Source organism: Toxorhynchites rutilus, chromosome 1, assembly GCF_029784135.1.
Source record: "Toxorhynchites rutilus septentrionalis strain SRP chromosome 1, ASM2978413v1, whole genome shotgun sequence".
Classification (NCBI taxonomy): Eukaryota; Metazoa; Arthropoda; class Insecta; order Diptera; family Culicidae; genus Toxorhynchites; species Toxorhynchites rutilus.
The window spans coordinates 160987255-161011080 of NC_073744.1; the positions used below are offsets into that span (position 1 = coordinate 160987255).

Consider the following 23826-nt stretch of genomic DNA (forward strand, 5'->3'; position numbering starts at 1 on the left):
ACGGCGATTAATCGATTAATCGTATCGAATAACGAACAGCTTCGAGATAAGTTGATGAACGATTGATTTCAAAAATCGGGGATCACTACCCGCCGAAACAAACGGATTCATCCCACCAGAAACTCCGATCAAAATCGAGCACCGGAAGGCACCCATCCAGGTTGAACACATTTCGGATGTTTTCCCTCGAGAAAGCTTATTCAAAGTACTTAATTATTTATTGTTATAACAAAGTTCACGTGTTTTTTTTATTTATGATCTTGTTTCGTTCACTGTTGTTGAGTTGATCGATGGTGCTGTTGCATCGTTCGGCGAGGGAGAGCACAAGAGAGAGTCGAACAGCAGAGCGGAAGCAGTGGAAACGTTGCTCACCTTGTTCCTACACAAGAGGGAGGAAAAGCGCGACTAATGCTATCGAGAGTTGTAGTTGGCGACATGTTGTGTGTGGTAGAGCTTATTTGAAAATCTTGCCCTGGTTAAACTTGCGACCACTCTTGTCCTCCCCGGTCCAAGCGAAGTACTGTGCCACCAACTTCTTCGTCTCCTCGGATTTGGCATCCAGCTTCTTCCAGTCGTACGTCTCGTAGTCTATCTGCCAGTCAGGTGACAGAGTGAAGGCGAGATCCTGACCGCGCCAGACCCAAACACCGGAAATTGTGCTGTTGTTGTCCTCTCCGAAAAGACAGACCGAGGCAAATGCTTGCTTGCGCATTTTATCCAACCGCTGGAACATTCCCGTGATCAAATTGCAACTCATAAACACCTTGGTCAGCTCATCGGCGTATTTGTATTCACCGTACCAGATGGAATAGTTCTCCGGGTCGAACTTCTCCCAGAAGTATGGGATTGACTTGGACTCATCTTCGTTGGAGTAGCAACGCTTGAAATCGTCAAAGTTGAATGTTCCTTTGGGCAGAGCATCGAACGGATCCTTGGATTTGGGTTCTTCTGCCAGAGCTAAGTCAGCGGCATCCATCTCTTCGGCCGGCTCGGGCTCCTTCTTCGCTGCTGGCTGTTCCTTCTTTGCGGGCTGTTGTTTCTCCTTCTTCTCTTTTTTCGGGGCAGCCGTTGAGGTCTTAGCATGGAACTCGATAACCTTCTTCGGGTCGATTTCAGCGACCTTCGCGCACAATGTGATGGTCTTCACGACAGCCTTAACCTGCGGCTGGTTCAGAACTGTCGTGAACCAACGTGTGACACTTCCGAAGGGAGCACGGAAGGTAGGATCGAAAAGACTTTCGAAAGCACTCAGCAACGTGGCAAAAACGACAATATCGGCCAGCGTCAAGCGTTCTCCGACAAGGAAAGTTTGGTGAGTGAGACGAGCATTCAGAGCATCCAGGGCGGCCTTCAGGTCCTGCTTGGCACGCTCAACCTCATTTTTCTTGTATACGGTGATTCCGATAACTGGGAAGAGCCAAGCCTGCACCGGAATCATCAGCTCATTATCCGCAAACGACAGGAACGAGAGAACCTCAGCCTTCTCGAGATCCGTCTTCCCACGCAGCTGTTCATTTGCAACGTAATAAGCGATTGCATTGCTCTCAGTTAAACACTTACCATCAGCTGTCTCAAAAGCCGGAACCTAAAACAGAAAATTATAACGTTACTACAATCTTGTATTACAACGCGAAATAATCCTTACCTTTCCAAGGGGGAACTTTTTCAAGAATCCCTCGGTCTTATTGGTCTGGCCGAAAACGAAGTCCGATGCGACGGTCACCTTAGCGCCGGAGAATTGGGCCGCAATCAGCGCTTTGTATGCGCGAAAGTTTTCCGGGTAAGTGTATAGGGTCTGTAAAAATAGTTGAAATAAGGAAACAATCAGTGCTTCGGAACTCCGTAAGCATCGGTCTTTTCACTATTTGCATCCCGTTCACACAAACGGAAACAATTGCTGCTTTCCCTATTCATTCGCACACATATGCATCATGCTCAACGTTCGCTCGGCTAGCGCAGCCGGCGAAACAAATTCACACTTTGTTCGGAAAATGCCCCAAAGCAGCATTTTTCCAGCAAACCAACATACGCAATCGGTTCCATTACTTACACCAGCCATTTCGAGCGAGGTTTATACGCAGTCAATACCGAAGATCACTTGATTTTCAGCTGAGGATTGCAAAACTCGTGTGTTTTGCTGGTACGTGTCTGGCCGCAGCGGAAATGAAGAGGAGGTCGCCACTGTCGATTGCGGCCGGCTGGATGGAATGTTGACGTTTTTATACCTGTTCCCGAGCGGGGTGACAGCGCAACAGTTGCGAAATGTGGTATAAATGGGGTTCGAGTTCTTAGCTCGAATGAACGGTATTTTGAGCTGAGACATTTTTAGACGAGCGGCGCCCAACTGTTGAAGTGCTCGCAGGGATGAGATTTGTTCGTGAGAAGTTTGTATGAAAAATCGGAAACACCAAAGATAGCAAAATATTGAACTGATAATTGATTTTTACATTTTTACTTTGACGCTGATGTTGCTAGTTGCTCAGGCTGTCCGCTTACCATGTGGACAGAAAAAGAACGATTTTACGCATAGCAAAGCGAGCTGTCAAATTGCAGAATACATTGACAGAATACGATAGAACTATATGAGAGAAAACTGTCAGAGGAAGAAAACAGAAAAAAAGAGTCAAAAGAAAAGTTTAGCTGAGAAAGTTGGAAGAAAAGAAAGACTTTTAGAAAAACATTGTATTTTTGAAGAAAACGCAAAGGAAATAAGAGCAACCAAAATAACTGCAGAGAAACTGGCATTAATATTTAGGTACTAAAAATGATAATGTACTTTCAGGTGGAATATACACAAATTCGAAAAAAAATATGAATAAAAATTTACTTTTCCGTATCGAATATGTATTCTACGTAACAGAGTAAACAGGATTTTTCGCGAATTGTTAAAAAAATATTAAACAAAATTTGTTTCTGATGATGATTTTGTATTCTCGTGATAAGTTTTAGTAGAAATATAAAAAAATGCATAGACAAATTGTTCGGGAGTAGCACGGTAGTCCTCAGTACGAAGCTAGAAACCGAAACCAACAACGACAAAGGGCGGCAAATTGATATGTTGCGGAACGATGTCAGTTGAATACGGGCCACCATGGGAAACACTTGAATGTTAATTTGAATATATACTTGTGGATAGTCAAGAATTGTTCGATATCGAAGACTGGAAATATTGTTATGTGAAAGTGTAATATCTATATTGTAATATCATGGAAGAAAATATACTGTAGTGCCAGGCAATGATGGCATATTCACTGAAATTACACACCCACGCGCGAGTTTCATGCCTAAACTGAGGATACAGTCATCGCTCACCAAAGAGAAACCATACACCTTTCACCAGCGAATATATATAAAGAGTCAGTGTGCGCTAATTGGGAGAAATCTTGGTGCGAGTGAGTCACACCCTCTTACACTTTCTTTACTTTTGAGAGCTCGAGTGTGCAAAAACCTGTGTCCAGCACTGAAGCGCGCTGACCCGCACTCTGCCACACTGAGGAGTGTACTGAAGAGTGCAATATCATTCGACATATAATCCACACGCATGTTTCACCTCGGCTTACTTTTTTCAGTGAACCACAGCGCTAAGTTGATTGAAAGCCACTTCTGTTCTTTTGACCGTGCGCATCCACCAGAGCGCCAGCCAGAGCACCAATCAGAGCGCACGGGTAAGAGCTCAGCAAAGTATATTCTCCAGTGAATTTATCCGCTGCACTGTAGAGAGTTTGTGTGCTCTTTTTCCACACTCTAGTGCGACCGAGTGTTAAGTGAAAGAAAAGATCTTGCGCTCGCACAAGATTGATGATTGGAAAACATAAAATAGAAAACTCTATTACCGGCCACAAATTTGGAAATAGGGAGCATTTGAGTCAAAACATAGAATCTGTTCCAAAAAAGTTCCGCATTTGCCATTCTTTCATATTATGCGTATTTTGGAATCATCATGGCGTGATCTACTGTAAATTATTGGATATAATCGATCGCAAAAGCAAATTATGAGAAAAACGTGCCGAAGGAACAGGTGCAGAAAAGGTACAGTATGGTAGGAATAAGACATGAAAAGGAAGTAACAAACAAGCCTCCTTAGTCATGAAATAAGCATCTTGACTTAGTAGCTTATCCAATAATAATAATAATAAACCATTCTGTACCTTAATGTATGTAACACAGCATTACACTCGTGACTATTGAAACAAACCAACACCGGCTTTGGAAGAGAGCCATCCAGTACACAGTACGTGAAGCAACCCCTAATCTCCACCCACCTTGTGTGATTATTCCGCCACGTATACCTCATACGCAGGCTGACGAAACGATGCTCCAACTTGATTCCACCACTTGGCGAACGCCCCTCATGTATCTATCATGGGTTCGCTCGTACATCTCATATGCGGGCTGCTTGCCTTGTATTTCACCACGGTCAACGCTCTAATACACCCTCCCGAGACACACCTAGGTACGGGAAATATACCGATGAAATAATGTTGGCATCCCCGCCGGAGCACCCCTCATCGGAGGGTATATCGATCTCGGTGAGAGAAAACTTCCCTCTCGAACAAGGTATTCCTGCTAGTGGTACAAGTCTATAGTGAGCTAAAAAAGCTATGTGGATAGATGTTGGCGATGCCATGTTTTACACTATCAAGGGCTGAGCTTGAATGATGGGTTGATAACACGATAGATATTTGATCAAGCAGGGGTATAATCCTAGTGTAAGAGGTACTGAAGCGTGAAGAAGATGGTGTCACACATTGGGTGGACCATACCCTCCGTATGAAATATGCTGGAATGTGAAAATGATAGTATTCCAACCGTTGTTTCGTATCATGTAGGGTCACTTTACACACTCGTGTGAGATGTACTAAAGTGTGAAATAAATAGCCGAATATTCGGCGCACCCGTGGCCGAGTGGTTAGGGTTCGATTCCCGTTCTGGTCGGGGAAATTTTTCGTCAAAGAAATTTCCTCTGTTTTGCACTGTGGTCTAGAGCTTGCCACTCAGAATGCATTGAAGGCATGTTATTTGGCATAGAAATCTCAACTAAGTACTAATGAAAATGACGCAAGTAATACTACGTTCATATGGCGAAGTTTCTCTAGGAACATTAGTGCCATTTAAGAAGAAGAAAAGTAAGATATTCGATTATCCGGCCTCGAAGCTTGCCGGATATCCTGTATCCGGTATCCGGCCAAACTACTATTCGTTTTATCATTAATTATCATTGACGATCTCCGAATTCGTAAAACGAAGCTCAATGCGGTCAACGCAAATTGAGCTTCGTGTTTCGTTGGTGAGAAGTGACCGTAATTGGTTTTCAGTTTTTATAAACACACTTTCAAAATGAACAAAAAAAATATATAAACAACAATATTAAGAATTCAAAAAAAAAACATTAAAAAGAGGTCAAAACTACTCGTCTCTTGCTCCAAGGCGCTTCATTGCTGGTTCGGTACATGCTGCCTTCGCTCGGATACGGAGTGCCGCATCAAGTAGTAACATTCCTAATTCTGGTCGAAGCGCGGAGGACATCATTGGATGCGCAACCGGATAATTCGACCGAGGCGGAGGCGTCGGCAATCATCCAACAGAAAGATCCGTCGGCGAAGGCGATCGATAGTGGCAAGAATGAAAAAGATTTGGCGCTGGTTTCGAAACCGGTTGACAGTGCTACGAACGTGGCTACTTTAGGTAAATTTCGACTTTTCTGTGTAGTTAGATGTGTGAAAGATGTTTGGAATATTATTAATAACAAAGTTTTCTTACGGCAGATTTGATGTTCCGCTGTCAGTTTCGATTGGGATTTCCAGTGAAAATAGGTAAATGCTTAATTATTTTCAAAATGTTTGCTACTTTGTTACACAATTCGTTCTATTTTGTAGAAATATCGCTATTCTGTGTGGTTGTCATATTTGACAACGTATTCGCATAAGATCCCCCGCAAACTGCATACTTTTTATCGGCAGAAAATTTGATCGAGCTGAACTGTTAGTGAAATAACCGACCCAACTGAATCGGTATAATGAGCGCATATGCATATCTCTCCATACTGATTAAGTTGGCCGATCAAACTATCGACCGTAAATCAGTCTGCAGTCTGCGGGGGCTCTATGAGACACCCGTAACCAACAAGGAAAACGAAGAGCGTGCGACATGCATTATCGAGGATTACTGTTTTGGTGTCCCATCCGAGTACGTACGACGTGGTGCCGGTTTGAAGAAGCAGGAAATGGCAAGGAAAACCTACAGGAAAAACTTTTTCAATAATTTTTTAAAATTAAGAATAGAATAAGAATATTAATAAGAATAAAAATATTCACAATACAAAATAATTATTTGAAAAAGATCGACATTATCCAATCAATGGAGGGCCAACAAATCAGCCATTACTAAGTTCGAAATTGAGCCAACATTGGACCTACAAACTGTAGTTTTGTTTGACATTTATGCCTACCAATTTTTATTCGTAGAATGTACCAATGATTAGTAGGGTAGAAAATGACTAACGAATTGGTAATCACCCTCATTCCGGTTCACGATCGGCGATTGGATTGATTGGATTTCACAATCCGATCGAGTTCGAAAATTTTTCATTCTACCCGTTCTCCTCAAATCCTGAAGGGCGGTGAATTTCGAATGTCGAACTTTCATCGCGGCAGTCAGACAACTGTGAAACCAAAACAAAAACAAAAGGAGACATACAGGAAGTTTGTATGGGTAATGTGAACGCTGCTGGATTGGACCAGGTTCCTGTTAGGCAAGCGGTCACTTTCGCATGGCTTCAAAAAAGCACAATCTGCACAACTGTTAATAAAGTGTGCTCATCCGGAATGAAAAGCATTATGCTGGGAGCGCAAGCGTTGATGCTGGGCCAACAAGATGTTGTACCAGCGGGAGGAATGGAGTCAATATCGAATGCACCATACAGGACGGTATTGTGTTCTACGGACTGATCGATGTTTACAACAGATTCCACATGGGGAATTGCGCGGAAAATAGTGCGAAAAAAATCTACCAGGATCAGGATGAATTCGCTTTGAACAGCTACAAACGAAGTTCTGCAACTTTGTTTGCACAGATATTTGATGCATGAATAACGCCTGTTGCAATCCCTGGAAAGTGCGGCAAGCCGGATGTTGTTAGCGGTGATGAGGGATATAAACGAATTAATTTCTACAAATTCAGTCAATTGGCTACAGTACTTCAGGTGAGAGTGAAAACGTTACCGCTGGAAATGCATCTACTCTGAATAATGGTGCTTGGGCTACGATTTTTATGACAGCTGAAGTGGCCGAAATGCTCAAGTGCAAATGATTGGCTCGCATTATCAGACCGGTATTTGCAAAGAGGATGTCGCCATGTGGGAATTTAACGATGCCTACGACAACTGGTAGTCGCCAATCATCCTATCGGAATGTCGGCTGCTTGTTTGGACACTCATTTGGCGTACAATCTCAGGACTAGCCAGACTGTCCATCGATCTGCAACGAAGGAGGTTTAGTTCGAAAATGTAGTAAAAATTGCTTCCAGGTTTAGTGTACCACAGAGTATGTGTCTTATGGAATCAGGGATTGATCAAGACAAAAGTGCATTTATTAGGTTTTTGTTATCAACTTTTTGTAAAGAAAAAAAACACATTAAAAGTGCCTCGCGAAGCTGATTTATTGACGTGGGACTACGTCTAACCGGAATATATGGAGGGTAAAATGAAAACCTAAACACAGAACATGCAGGAAAAAATGAAAGATTTCGAATGCTTATAGTTCGAACATTTCGTACTGGATAGGAGAGATGTTTCCATCACTTGATAGGGAATATTTCTACGCATCTATCGCAACTAACAAAATGTTGTTTTTCATTAGATAAACAATTGAATAACTGTAAAATATTAGGCGTTATCTAAACGCCCTAACTGCATCGTTTTGATTGGCCCGATTTACGGTTTCCCTAACACAGCCATCAAAACCAAGCAGCCTTGGGGAAATCGGCATTGCAAATACATGAAAGTAGGGGGACTTTTGTTCTCATCGAAAAATGTTCCCTAACACAGACTTTAAAACCAAGCAGCGAAATCGGCATTGCAAACACACGAAAGAGCCTAGAGGCGAGTGAACTGAAAAGCCTCTTAAAGCCTAAAAGAAGAAAAAGAACACACGAAAGTAGGGGGAGCTTTTGTTCCCACCGAAATGTGTTCCCTAATAGAGATTTCTAAACCAAGGTGCCTGGAGAAATCGGTATTTCAAATTCATGAAAGTCGGGGGTATTTTTGTTCCGACTGGAATGTGTTTCCCTAACACAGACTTCAAATCCATGAAGCGTGGGGAAATCGGCATTGCGAATTCATACAAATCGGGGGTATTTTTGTTCCGATTGAAATGTGTTTCCCTAACACAGACTTCAAAACCGAGGTTTCTGGGGAAATCGGCTCTGCAAATAAATGCAAACTGCGAGTACTTTTGTCCTCGCTTGCCTTTGTGCAGAGTGGAATATGTCTGTCCTAACATGATCTTCTAAACTTAGGAACCTGGGAAAATCGTGCAGCCACTAGAAGCGAATGAACTTCCCAGTTTCAAGCAAATTCGAGATTCGAGAAGTATGTACACTTTTGGGATGTAAACTTCAGAGGGAAATGTAAAATAAAATAATCGTTTGATAATTTTTTTTGTCTTTATTGGAAAGATTTTCAGCCTTAGGCTGGTTCATCAAACGTTTGATAATTCTTCCGTACATATATTTTGTTCTAGTCATCATACCAAACGTAAAAGGTCCGTCATTAAATTTACTTGTAACGAAGAACAATCAATCACAATAAATGAATTGACTTTACACGGCATTTGTTCATTTTTTTCACTCACAGAGCAAATATATTGAACTCAATTGAATTTGGAAACTGTTTCATTCAATCAAGAATTTAATCAATACAAACGAATGATTGCTAAGCTAAGGTAGTTCCACGTGAACCTTGCGGTTATATCATAGATATAACCCATTAATTTTTTTTTAATAAAATTTGAAATAAATTGTATCCATATAATAAATAACATTGGATTTTTTGTTTTTCTCTCACGTTCTTACAGCTATGGATAATCATGTAAAAACACGGTTTTTCTCGAATGTTGACAAGTCTGATTCAGGCAATAATGAACGGTGTGCGATGTACAAATGACAGAGTGGCGATCCGTCGGAATCATTTGAGACTCACATGTCGGCTCCGGCTTGGTGTTTCCATAAATGCTTTCGTTTCGGACTTGGTAATCGTACCAAACTTATTGACCATTGGTCATTCCAATACCAGTATCGATGATAGTCAGAGCCAGCATTGTTGTATTCATAACGAATTTTGTCGAGAGCATCTGAAGAGTTCAATCAATTCCGAAGAGATTATTTCACGCATATCAGCGATTTCAGCCTGGAAAGCAAAGGTTTCCACATCTCCGGTTGGTTCTGGCATCTGAAAAATTGAAAGTTTTAAACAATAAAATCATAACCAAAATTGCACAGTGCTTTACATTTTCAAATATAACATTTTGCACGATATTTAAGATATTTAAGAAAACCCATATACATACCTTCGAGCGTTTTTAATCTATTTGTAAAATATTCAGAAATTTTACTGCAAATGTCGTCATTGCAAAAGTCTAGAACTATCAGCTAATGTAAAGTGACCAGATAGATGGTCAGAGGTCTAACGCGGGACACAAAAAAACAAAATGTTATGTATATACGTATATATGTATATACGAACTTTTGCCGTCTCAACGTATGCATTAACTAGCGTCATTTATTAATACTTAGTAGAGATTTTCTAAGCCAAATAACACGCCTTGAATGTATTCCGAGGGGCAAGCTCTAGAATACGCGTGATCACAGTGCAAGTAGAAGGAAATTTCTTTGACGAAAAAATCCCCCGGCCAGAACGGGAATCGAACCCGAACACCCGGCATGATAATGTGAGACGCTAACCACTCGGCCACGGGTGAACCAAACCATAGTTTAGAGAGTCTCATTTATTCGTGAAACTCTTAGCATGTGTCCTAGCCATTAAACCTGACCTGTAATCACTCAGTTGTGATTTTTAGGTGGTTTAGATTTTGTTAACGCCTGAAAATCTCTCACTCGAGGGTCAGAGCATTTAGGTCTGGCAAGCATGATTGAAATTCTACAATTTTCTTCCAATTATCGAATGATACGCTCGAAAATTCCAATCTATTTTTCATCGATTTTAGTGTTAACGTATTACGCATTAAAAACATGGACTAATTTCGGAAGGCGATGAAAAAAAAACTTTTGGGCGAATGGTCAAAATGGAGAGACAGCCTACTAGCCTAGCCAAAGCCACGAAAAGGTAAAAGAACACGCTGACATACATCTTTTCATGGACCATGGTTGAGGTTCCGGCCAACTTCCGTAAGGCCGCCAAGCGTTTCATTCATGATACTTCATCAAACAACCCTGTCTCTTCCTGTTTCGTATACACTAAAGGGTGTGTCACATCACATTGCATCACGGAAAAAACGCTGTAGAAATTCGCCCGGTAGACCGATCCTTTTGAAAATTTTAGACAGTAAAATAAAAACTATTAAACAACTTTTGGCATTTTCTTTTTATTCATACTTCGAGCCCAAGCCCGTATGCTCGCACCTTCCTCTTTACCCCGTCCATAAGGTTCTGTACAACGTCAGGTTGTACTTTTTTTTGAACAGAAATCCATTTTCTCTTGAGGTCCGCCTCCGATTTCACAACTTTTGGGTTCTTCCGGAGGGCCTGCTTCATAAACGCCCAATATTTCTCTATTGGGTGAAGCTCCGGCGCGTTGGGCGGGTTCATTTCCTTTGGCACGAAGGTGACCCCGTTGGCTTCGTACCACTCCAACACGTCCTTTGAATAGTGGCACGAAGCGAGATCCGGCCAGAAGATGGTCGGGCCCTCGTGCTGCTTCAATAGTGGTAGTAAGCGCTTCTGTAGGCACTCGTTAAGGTAAACCTGCCCGTTTACCGTGCTGGTCATCACGAAGGGGGCGCTCCGCTTTCCGCAAGAGCAGATCGCTTGCCACACCATGTACTTTTTGGCAAACTTGGATAGTTTCTGCTTGCGAATCTCCTCCGGAACGCTGAAATTGTCCTCTGCGGAGAAGAACAACAGGCAACGTCCATTACCAGGCAATGCGGCTTCGTCAGCATTTCGGTGTACAGCTTCCGGGCTCGCGTCTTCCGCACCATGTTTTGCCTTTCGTCGCGGTTAGGAGCCTTCTGAACCTTGTATGTACGCAGGCCCTCCCGCTGCTTGGTCCGCTGGACGAATGAACTTGACAAATTCAGCTTATTGGCGACATCCCGGACCGAACTTCTCGGATCACGTCTAAACTGCTTAACTACGCGCTTGTAATCTTTTTCACTGACGGAGCATCCATTTTTGCCGTTCTTCACCTTCCGGTCGATGGTTAGGTTCTCGAAGTATCGTTTTAGTACTCTGCTGACCGTGGATTGGACGATTCCCAGCATCTTACCGATGTCCCGATGTGACAACTCCGGATTCTCGGAATGAGTGCGCAGGATTAATTCAATACGCTCTTTTTCGTTCGACGACATTTTTCCAAATTTACGAAAAATTGACAGTGCATGGCCAACGTGATCTATACACTCTTATCTGATTATAAGCGAAAGCTGAAGATATAATTCCTAAAAATTAAATTTCTACAGCGTTTTTTCCGTGATGCAATTTGATGTGACACACCCTTTAAATATCTGCCAGCTACCTTTGTAATCACGAGAATCGCTGAAAAAAAAGAGCGGAGAACTGACCCAACCCATAAAGAAAAGAAATACCATATCCCTGCAGGCTGCAACTGAAAATAGTCTACAGTCTACAGTCTACAACAGAATAGAGTTTGCAACAAGAATGAAATATCAGTAACATTGCGAGCATGTTTGCAAATTTGGCATCCTTGTATTGATGAAAAACAAATTTCGAAATATTTCGAAGTACGAAGTTAAGTTTATAAATGTGCTTGTGCGGGTTACAAAATGCATATTTCTGCTAATTTCAAACCCGAACGGGATCCGGAATAAGGGTGAATATTTACCAACAAATTGGTCATATATACTAATTATTTCTCTCAGTGTGAGTCGAAATTAGCCAACATTTCCAAAATAGGCCGCCGATACTTGGCACCTTACATTTCTGTTCCCTCGACGCCTATGGACTACTCTGATGTGTGCGTGTAGCAAGGCGGTGCCAAGTTTTAGAACTGTCGAATAGGAAAATTCAGTCTCTCTTCTGACGAATGGTGCAAAAGACTTACGACATCGCCGGTTCGGTCGAAGTTTTTCGGAAATTTCATGCGTATCGTGTTTGTGAGTGGACAGGAAAAAACAGTTCCCATCTCGAACGATTAACGATTCTAGCGAGCAAGCAAATGTGTCCGGTTAAAAATGTGCAAATTGAGGAAAACCGCTAGCAACGTAAATGTAAGTTTGGCTCGAATGGTGGAATTCCGTTCCACTATCGGTACCTACCTTTCCAAACGGGGGTGAAGAAAGTGTTGCTTCGTGGCTTTCGCAGTCGCACCAGAAATGAAAATGTCGCTGCCGTCGCGACATTGCGAAGCTAAAAATGTTGGCCACTGTCAGGGGATTGGCAGGCTGAGCGAAATCAATTTTCAAATTGGATCCTGAGCGCAAGGGTTTATTAGTACGCAAGAGGCTGGAATCATTGATGAAAAATTAATTCCATTTCTCGTTCGCACTTGAGTGTGCTCTGCCCTGCTGGTGTGTCGTGTGATGCTTGTCTTCTTGTTCGTTTTCGGTGATGTTCCATCCTACTGCTGCTGCTGCTGCTCGATAGTGAATTGCATTTGCGTGTGTGGTTGTGTGTTTACATTCGTACCCGTAGTGGCAGTGTGTGTAGCTCGTGTGGAGAATGAGAAACGTCAAAATTTTACTCATCGCTTCGAAGTTTTTGCCCAGTAGACGTGCGTAAATTTTCCTGGCCATTGTTTTGACAGGACTTTTTTTCCTTCTGGATTCGCCAGAGATTGTAGTAGCAGGAAGTTATCAAGTTTTCATTTTATTGAATAATTGGCGATCGAGATACGGTGGAAAATCTTTTCGCTGGCGTTTGAAATTCTTCTGACATTGCACTCAGTTTGAAGAACCGAGCTCAAGTGACGGTCCCGATGTTGTCGGAAAACAGTGCCTCGAACGTGGCTTTTGCACAGAATTATTGTGGGAAGTGAGTAAAAGTGTGAACCATTTTTCGGTCCCGGAAGAAAAGCGAAATGATAACACAGTGGATGGCGAGCTAGTTTAATTCGTGGTGTGGAGAAAAAAAACCGGTGCTGGGAAGTGCCGCGGAATACTTGTGAAAGCGTTTTATTGCCGATGATTCGCTGCTGCCGATGCTTTTGCCAATTATTGATCGTCCGGGATGATGCCTTTAACCTTTACTGCTTGGCAAGTATTGTGCCTTGTTCCGATGCAAAAGGATAATTGGAGCACTTCGGAATACGCTATAATTGATGTGATCGATATTGGGAGAAGATTTTGATTTAAGGGTCAGATCTGCTCGAGAAACAGCTAATTTCCAGAGAACAGTATATGATGACTACCGTTACGCGGCTGTTGATCTATGAATTGATTACCGTAACACTATGAAACTAAGAGACGAAAACCAATACGGGAATTTAATAAGGACAGTTTCTCTTCCTGTTTAACTTCAACATTTCATTTGTGCAATTCAGCAATGGGATCAACAATGACAGAATTGTTGACGAATTTCAACAATGACAGAGTTATAGAACTTGTTTTTTGTTTCGGCTAAAAAAATCATATTAAACTTGATTGTTTCTATCAATTTATAGCTCCTTAACCGCTCTAGAATTTGTTCTTTGACACGTATCTTCTATCTTTCTTAATTTCGCTGCAATATTGATATAAACAATTCCAGGTGAAAATTCATCAAAAATCACAATTTTTATTCCACTGTACAAATAATAATCACTTAAACTTCACCATAACGTTGAAAGGTTACATTTTTGCTTGAAATAAGTCATATTTGGAAAGTAAAAAAGACGGGTGGGTAATGTCGGGGACATAACCGGAGTGACGTAGGACTATACAAAGGGGACAGCTTTTGTTAAATATATATTTTTAATATATTGTTTTATTTTCTTCTCCTACGTGAATACCTACCTATCTACCTGAAAAATGGATTAGTTTACTGTTTACTCTTTATGAATATGTTGGGGGTTGTGAAAAGAACCTTTGGTGTTGTGTTTTTGTTATCACTCGATATTCCCATCTTGTTCGGTTAAACCTTCCTGTTTAGCTATTGCGTTTGCCACTCGCCACAGCTTTCACAGTTGGAAAATTTCTTCCCGTCCAGCTTGTGACATATTGTTCAGTAAATTACATTTAATGCGACGTGCCGGAGAAACACTTTGCCACTCACTGAAACTAATTGTTGCCTTGACGAGCGCCGAACCGAAGCTGCTCTTTTCTTGATGCGGTGTTTCTGATTGTCGTGAGCAGCTTTGCAAGCTAACTCGAGCACTCCGACAGCCGAAACTCTATAATCGCTGTTAGGTATACTGGTGCTCCGGCACCAATCCGTTCGGCCTAGTTACCCATGCGGAGCAATCAGTGAATGCGACCAACAGGGAACTGGAGACCTGCACGGTTCGAGTGAGACTTTGCCTTTCCCTTAACTTGTCCTCCTTTGTTACGTCCACGATGCCGATGCCGTACAACCACACGGGTTTACGGTTTGTGAGAAAATAAGATATTTTTTTGGGGTCCGCGTGTTTTATACTCTAGCGGTACACACTCACAGGATAGAGACAAATCGGCAGACTCAGCCAGAGGGGCGAGTCCAACGAGATGAACGAATGAGCGTTAAAAGGGAGCGATGGCAAAAAAAATACATTCATTACGATTTGTTCGCTAGTTGGATTCACATGCAGGCTAAAAAGGGTCCTTTTCAGGATCACAAAATTATCTTCAATCTAAAGAGTTTATTGTTATTGTTATCACTCGATATCCCCATCTTGTTCGGCTAAACCTTCCTGTTTAGCGATTTGTTGCCACTCGCCACAGCTTTCACAGTTGGAAAATTTTTTCCCATCCAGCTTTGTGACATGTTGTACAGTAAATTTCATTCAATGTGACGTGCCGAAGCGCCACTCAGTGTCGCATTGGAGGCGATTTTAACCTGTAATTGAACATTTGCGATGACAGTGGTACAGTGTCGACTTTCAATGTGCGGTCATAATTTGGATCTCTATGTTTACAAAAATGTCCAACTAAATAAGTCGCATTACATGTCCGTCCAATTAGCTAAATGTCGAACTAATTGTAAATTACTGTACTTTCAATCTGGAAACAATTTAAGAGTTGGTGAAAATTGAATAATCTTGAAAGTCCCCAACTATCAATAAGCTCAGAACTACTGCCAAATTCACATACTCATCAGATCCTGGCAAACAAATTATGAAAACATCAATTTGTGTTTTATTATTATTTTGGATAATGTTTTAGAACGCATTGAACTTTATTTCCTAAACTCTTTTTTGGAAGGTTTAATGGCCCTGAAAAGCGCCTTGTTTTATGGAATGGTTCCAATTTAGAAAACTTAGTACTCGTGGTTTTGAAAAAAAACAGGAAGTGGGTTATATCTATGGTATAACCGCAAGGGTGACGTAGGACTATCGTTGATTTAGAGATCATTTGTATGAAGTTGAATCTGAATTCATTCTGAATGAATGAATATTTGGAGAACTTCGAAAACGAGAGCGTTACGTTGGAGGCACAAGGTTTTATGCATCCAATATTGGATACGGAAATATCCTACTGATGGGGAAGAATAATCTTCAGAAGCTATCCTGTTGATTGCGATTGGTTGAAAAATCACAAAACCTAATGTATTTGGTCACAGTGTTACATGGATAGAAAACATTAAAATAAACTCTTTCATATGAATGTAATTTTAAATTCCCAGAGGAACTGGCAGATTATTTTCAGTAACGATTAGATATTTTCACATTTTACTCGATACTGGAAGCCCACCAGAGGTTAATGCTAACTCGATAACCATCTGTTAATAGCACTTGATTGAAACATATTTGGTCACAGTGTTACATGGATAGAAAACATTCAAATAAACTCTTTCACATGAATGTATTTTTAAATTCCTAGAGGAACTGGCAGATTATTTTCCGGATCTTTCTCGATCCAAACGGAAAGAATTCCGTGCGTGTATGTGTGTGTGTGTAGCGGCTGCTTTGAGATCTTCCCGGGGAACCGTTTGTAGCATCACTCTCCTCCTGATGGATTCCCTTCTGGCCTAAGGTGCACAAACAGGCTCTTGGTGACACCGTTCATCCGCGCTTTCATGATAAATGAAGAGCTTCACCACAACAGCGACATAATGCTCCAATCGCTGTTCAATTAGAACTGAGTGGATTTCCGAGCGGCGCTCGCTTATATACCGATTGGTGATTTCAATAGCCTATTTTGAAAGCAAATTTAAGACTATTGAAACAAGTTTTTGGATCAGAAAGTAACAAGTATAGAACGCGTAGACATTTTATCTTTCGAATGAAGTGTTTATCATACCATTTCGTTCAGTTGTTTAGGAGCTATTAACACTCAAAATCTCGGTCTCCGGCGTAACGCTTTCGTTTTCGAAACTTTGATTTTACACCCCGGTATAGAAATGAAAGACGTAGTCCTACGTCAAAAAAACCATTTCGAACGCCCTCGATGCCGCCTTGTTCTGGATTTGCCACCAAAGCAGATTGTAAAAAGAACAAACTTTTTTCTTCTGCTACCAGCTGCCGTTTTGCGATTGCGTTTGCCACTCGCCACTCGCTGCAACTGCCTGTTGTCTTGATCTGTTCTGTTCTGAATACGGTTTTTCTTATCGTCGCGAGCAGCTTTACCAGCCAACTCGATCACTTCGGCGGCCGAAACTAGAGATGGGCAAACCGTTCACGAACGGTACGAAAGAACTAGTTCGCCGAAAAGAGTGAACGAACGGTCGTTCTTTTTCAAAGAACGGTAGTTCTCCCCAGGAACTGATTGCGAGCGAACGGTTTCTGAACGAACTGATTCCGAAAGAACGATTTGCGAGTGAACTGTTTGAGAGTGAACTGTTTGTGAACGAACTGGTTCAGAACGAACTGTATGCGAGTGAACTGTATGGGAAAGAACTGATTGAGAGGGAACTGTTTGGGAACAAACTGTTTGAGAACGAAGTGTTTGCGGGCGAACTGTTTGCGAACTAACGAGTGCAGCTGTACTGATTTGCGATGGACGGAATGGATAAATATAACGAGAATGCTTGTAAGGAAAATAAAATAATATTATTTATGAGCAAAATGCATGTAACGCAGGGTTTATTGTGTTAATGTATACTCAATTTTGGGTTAAAAATTGAATTAGATATTCGTAGTTTTAAAAGCAAAACTATATATTTTCAATTTCATGTATTTTTTCAATTCCGCGTAACATTCATATATTTCCTGATTATCAGAAAAAAATCTGGGGGAAGCTGGGGCGATTCATGGATTAGGTAAACATAAAATCTCATAGTGAGGGCATGTTGAGAAAAACGTTTTTTCGTTGCTTTCAATTCATTGTTTGGCTTATTGCGTGTACGTGTTATCGTGATTGTTTGTATGATTGATTGTTAGTGAAGATCGCTGCTGATTTTTTTCCCTGAATGAACATTATGAAATATGATCTTACATGGAACCTGTGTGTTGTCCAAAAAGAGAATATGAAAAATTGCACATATTTTGTGCGCATCAAATTATTATATAAACTTTTGTCGACCGATAAACCTCTTTTCTCATACAGTTTGCAACTTTCAAAGAAGAAGCAGCTTATCTTTCCCCACTAAATTTCAAAAATAAAAATCCCATTCGTACACTATCCAATCCAACGATATCAATTAATAGCTGTATATTGATGTTGGGTTCTAGCTAACATTCTATATTGTTCTTAATACCGCTGAACGAAAGAGCGAAAGAACTGATTCACTTAGATGAACGGTTAGTGAGTGAACCGTTCATCAAAGTGAACTGTTTTGCCCATCTCTAGCCGAAACTATATAACGGCGGCTAGGTGGACTGGTGCACTGATACTAACGCGCTCGGCCTAGCTACCCTTGCGGGGAACTCCATATCAACACGGTTCGAGCGGGATTTTGCCTTTCCCTTCACTTTTCCTCCTTTACCATGTCCAGACATGGGTGCTTGGGTTGGTTTGTTGATGTGATGTGATGCGAACCGATGTGGTGTACGGTTTGAATGAGAATGATCGTTACGGCAGCGGAGCGGGGATTTTTAAGCTGACTGGCTGGCTCGAGAATTACGCATGTGTGAGACTGCGACCAATGTTTCGTTCATTTTTTTCTTTTTCCTTTCCAATCGTGCTTCATTCTATTTCGCTGCTGCTCTGGTTGCCCGTTTTGGTCGGTACGATTTGAGGAGCACAAAATGGACCAATGAAAAATGGGCACATAGTGAATTTTGAGAATGCTTGATATTTCACAATTATTCAATTATTTATCTCAAGAAAAATGAAATGTTATTCGTTATGATAGATGCGTAGATATATTTCCTATCAATTGATGCAACAACCTTTGCGATCTATTGAGGAATGCTCGAGTTATAAGCGTTCCAAATCTTGCATTTTTTCCTACTTGTTCAGTGCCTAGATTTCCATTTCACCCCCTATATCTTCCGGTTAGACGTAGTCCTACGTCAAAAAAAGTTTTGTTTTCCAACTGTATATAATCAAGTCCAAAGTTGTATATAATCGAAACATATGTAATCGAGTCCCACCTGTATTTGTAACGCACAAGACGACCATTTCTGTAAAGCTTTGCGGAGATTCTCGTTCCGAGTTCCGAGTGACGCTTGAGTTCTTGGTCGAAATCCCTAGCTATCCATCTATTGATGAACATGATTTACGAAATGCAAAAATAAAATATTGAAGAGAAAATATGTGCGTTTTAAGATTCGATCTAATCGGTTAGAATGCGGAGGTTGCAGTGTAATCCATAACTACCCATAGCTGAAAATTACTTTTCTAGAACGTAAAAATATTAGAGCAGCGCAATTTTTTTTATTAAATTCGTTTATTTTTACAGGCTCAGTTATATAAGTTTAAAGGAGCCGCAATGATGTAAGACATTTTGAGATAATCGAATTGATTTGAAAATATCAATATCAACAATCCTATTTTCCGCTTTTAAACGCCTTCGAACGAAAACTGAACAATTCGTGTTCGAAGGAACAATTTTCGAAAGTTCGAACGAAAACAGGAATACAAATCAGAGGCGTGCAATCCTGCTCATCATGAGGAACAGTTCAGATCAGCTCAAGCTCATCTCTAATACGAATGGACAAAGTTTTGAACGCATCGATTGGCGTTTTGCGGTTTCGGTCGCGCGTCGAAATTTGCTCTTTTCGGAATGTCCAAACTTTTTGCTATTAGAAATCATGTCATGCACAACATATTGCATTTGATGGATTTTGAGAATGATTTAAGGAGTGAAACATTTGGATGCGAACTTGCTCTCTTAACAGACCCTCTAGACAGGGTCAGTTGCGGATAAACTACAATTTAGAAATTGCATGCATGTACTGCTTCTAATGTGGAAGTCAATTATTGTTAGATTTACACGTTATATTCTTTTGGCGTGGGACTACGTCTAACCGGAATATATGGGGGGTGAAATGAACACCTAAACACCGAACATGCAGGAAAAAAGGAAAAATTTTGAATGCCTCTTAACATTTCTTAGTAGATTGGAAAGGTGTTTGCATCATTTGATAGGAAATATTTCTACGAAAAAAATTTTATTTTTCCTGAGATAAGTAATTGATTAACTGTGAAATGTCAAGCGCTATCTAAACGCCCTAACTGCCCTGTTTTGATTGGCCCGATTTACGGTTTCTCCAACACAGCCATCAAGAACAAGGTACCTGATGAAATTGGCATTGCAAATACATGAAAGTTGGGGGAGCTTTTTTCTCACTGAAGTGTGTTCCATATAGAATTGGGCGAGCTTGGTTCGATTTTCAGAAGATCGATCTGTTCCATTCCGATTTCCGATTTTTTGGATTTTGGAAAAAATTGTAAAGATCGATCTTTTTCCTTCGATTTTTTCGATCTTAGAGTTTTTTTTTAATGTACATCGATTTCAACCTCACCACCTGACAAATTTTATAGACATAACATAAACATTGAGGCCTGGCGATAGACAATAATGTGGATATCGCTACCAGGCTGTAAATTTGCATATTAGATATACAGGACGGACTCGATTATATACAGTCTAGGATTTCTTTTCACTGTATATAATCGAATCCTGTATATAATCGAGTCGAAAAAAATATTTTTTTCTTTCGTTTTTTATGCATATGTTTTTCGTTTTTTGAATATAAAAAAAGAATTTGATTTTTGATTCATCCCCTCAAAGTCAGAAAATACCTTTCTCACATGAAAAAAATAAATTTATCCAGATTCTCTCAGGAGGTGATATACGATCATGAAGAAATACCTTCTCCGCATAAGTTTAAATTTAAATTAAATTTATAGAACTTTTTTTTTGTTTCGAACTCTGTTGCCTCAAACTGGCTCTACATTAACAAGTACGCTACGAAAAACAATTCTGTCGCTTTCATTTGAAAGATGAGAAAATTTAGTACAGGATATAGTAGTGGAACATCTAAATTAGTGGATTTAAATAACATATTAGAAGTGAAAAACTTGAAAGTTAGTCATTTTAAAAGTATTATTATTAATTTTATCCTGAAAATTCATATGAAATTTGATCGCTTCTATCAATTAAATTAAAGCTCTCTAATCGCTCTACATTTTATTCTTTGACACCCAACTTTTATCTTTCTTAATTTCGCTGCAATATCTTTTTTCTTCATCTGTATTATAGTGACTTTCAACTCATTTGGCTGGTTCGTCAATGTTGGGAATGTCGGGAGTGAGAATTGAACTCGTGACCTTTAGCGTGAGAGGCATGGATGTTACCACTACGCCAGATCGCCCCCCACCGCTACAATATCTCTATATAAACACTTTTTGGCGATAATGCAAGAAAAATCTTCAAAAATCACGATTTTTAATTTACTGTACACATACTAATCACTTAAATTTCACCTTAACGATGAAAGGTTACATTTTTGTTTGAAATAAGTCATTTTTGAAACGTAAAAAAATATTTTTTTAGCACACAAATCGGCAGAACAAATGTATGGGAAAAGGGAAACTCTTCCAGTTTTCATGAATTTAAACCGTTAGAGATTAGAGAATTTCCGATTTGATTGGTATTCAAATCATAAGAATTCCTTCACAGTGAAAATAGTTATTAACGTTAATTTTATTTCATGAAAACGTGACCTGTTTTCTGATTTGGCACCCTTCCTGAAAGACGTTGTCCTTCGTTAAAACATTTGATTTTCCGAAGATCGATTCTTTGGTACCGATTAAATCAGTGAATCGATCCTTAGGCCGTTTAGAAAATCGATATTTTTCTAAAGTTCGCCCAATGCTAGTTTCCTAACACAGCCAACAAAACCAAGGTGCCTTACATTAAATTACATTACATGGCGTTTGTTCAACTTCTTTACTTGCACAGCAAAATGTTGAATTCAATTGAATTCGAAAGTTGTGTCATCCAATCAATAATTTAATCAATACAAACAAATGCCAACGGTAGTCCCACGTCAACATTGCGGTTATATCATATATATGACCCACTAATTTTTTCTTAAATGACCCTTATTTTTCCGGATTTTTGTACTTTCTGCTTTATCAGAAGAAAAATCCTCCGTAGTAAATGTACTGGGATTGGTCATAAAAGCCTCAATAATAATCTCTTCGGTCGGCACCTGTATAATGCTTACTCTTTCTTTTGTTTATTGTCTAACTATTCCAAAATGATTCGCGTTATCACGAGTACAGTATCGAAATTTATTGAAGCTTGAAGTTGGCGTGAAAGAAAGATACTCTATCAAACGAGCACACCTGATGGCAGTTTGAAATCGTTATATTTTGATTGAAAATAACTGCATGATTTCTTTGAAATGCTTAAATACGTAGTCCGCTTTCTCTCGGTGTAGATTCTGCGTACAAGGATCCCCCTGAGATTTTCAACAGGATTCAAGTCTGGAGAGCGAACTGGCCAGTCCAAAAAAATAGGTGTTTGGTCCTTAATCCATTGCTTAGTTTGCTTGCTGGTATGAATAGCAGCATTGTTTTGTTGGAATGTGATTTTTTGGGACGATATCCCCCCCAAAAACGACAGAAGAGAGAATTCCAGAACATGTATGTAATCCTTGAATTATGTGTAAGCTATCTTGAGCTTTCCGGTTGAACAGAATCCTGCCCAAACCATGCACGAGCCTCCATCAAAATTCCATGTTCAAAAATACTGTTCCTCCTTCCGTAAATCCCGACAGTGAAGATAACCTATACATTGAAGAACTTTTCGTTATGATATATAGCAAAATGTATTCTTTTGGAAACATTCTTTGTCATAACATACCATGCCCCACTGTTGGTTCAAGTGAGGGTTAACTGGTTCAAGCACATTTTAACAAGGTACCTATTAGATTCAAGGAAAAGTTTTGTTGGTTTGAATTTGGTGCTTGCAAATTGTTTAAATTCAATATACCACTGATTGACACATGGTTTACTCTATCTGAACATTATATAAAGTAATATCTGGCCAGCTTATCCATAGCAACGAATAACTGTAAATACACTCGATATGTACTGCAGTGTATGAAACTTACTAGAATCCGATAATGGGTAGAACAAAGAGTTTCGTGATACAGAAAAGTTCCTAAAAATTGCTGAGAAAATTTTCCATTTCCTCGTTTTCAACAATGCGTGACTTTTCGACGTAGGACTACGTCTTTCATTTCTGTACCGGGGTGTAAGTTCAAAGTTTCGGAAACGAGAGAGTGACGCTGGAGTGCAAGGTTTTGAACGTTAATACCTCTTCACCGGTTGAATGGAGTGGTATAATAATCACTTCATCACGGAAGATAAAATGTCAAAGAATTACATGATTGTCACTTATTGGTCCAAAAAATCGTTTCAATAGCTTAAAAATTGCTTTGAAAACAGGCAACAAGGCAACTGGTGAAACCGTCATCGCGAATACATGCAGGCTGTGATTTCTTTTACTCGCTTGCAAATTCGCTCGAGCAAAGGAAGATTTGCGCATTCAGTTCCCGTGACGCAATTGAGGCCATTCAAAACAATTTCGATCCGTTATTCCTGCTGTACGCATGATTATCCAAATTTGATAAATGTGGGATGTAGCTCACGTAATGCTTAATCTGATGCAATCGATAACTCGATTTTTTTAAATTTTGCGACTTGAACCCCTCTGATTTAACACCGACCAATTTGAAGCGGAAGAACCTGAGGCTAAAACAATGAAGATGCTGGCTGACGCCCAGAAAGATGCTTTCTTGATGGACGATAAAATTAAAATGCTCAAAAAGTGTTGAAAGTTGAACTGGATTTGTAAAAACGCTTCATAAACATATTACGATTAATTCACATTCTCATCTCTTATGGCATCCAATAGAAAAAAAGTAGTTGATAGTTGAAATGTAGATCCAATATGCGGTTCGAAATAAGTCTCTAAAATAAATCAAGGTTCTGGAGTAAAAATGGGACGCGTTTAAAAAAAAAGGAGTCATATCCAGAGTCACTAAATATGTGCTTATTCGTGTTTTTTTACTTCATCTCGTCTCATATGTTCCTATTCCTGCTAAGCATTTTTGTCCAGTGT

At 40.1% G+C, this 23826-nt stretch overlaps 2 protein-coding genes and 1 pseudogene across 3 annotated transcripts in view; 2 read left to right on the plus strand and 1 right to left on the minus strand.

Moving 5' to 3' along the window:
- Nucleotides 1–196: 196 nt before the first annotated feature.
- On the minus strand, nt 197–2211 carry LOC129768667 (elongation factor 1-gamma). Its single transcript, XM_055770454.1, has 3 exons — nt 2051–2211; nt 1646–1795; nt 197–1585 (listed from the first exon to the last, which is right to left on the minus strand). The coding sequence occupies exons 1-3, from the start codon at nt 2057–2059 to the stop codon at nt 455–457; spliced, it is 1290 nt and encodes a 429-aa protein (XP_055626429.1). The 5' UTR covers nt 2060–2211; the 3' UTR covers nt 197–454.
- Nucleotides 2212–6016: 3805 nt separating this feature from the next.
- Nucleotides 6017–7495, plus strand: LOC129761549 (acetyl-CoA acetyltransferase, mitochondrial-like; annotated as a pseudogene).
- A 4776-nt stretch (nt 7496–12271) lies between these two features.
- The window catches only part of LOC129764516 (uncharacterized), a 62673-nt gene continuing 51118 nt past the window's right edge, over nt 12272–23826 (plus strand). Inside the window, exon 1 of one of the 2 annotated variants that reach the window (XM_055763688.1) lies at nt 12272–12461. The gene's annotated coding sequence lies outside the window, so the exon portion shown is untranslated. Of the gene's footprint in view, nt 12462–12984; nt 13225–23826 lie in introns of those variants that run through there. The other variant, XM_055763695.1, reaches the window with a different exon arrangement.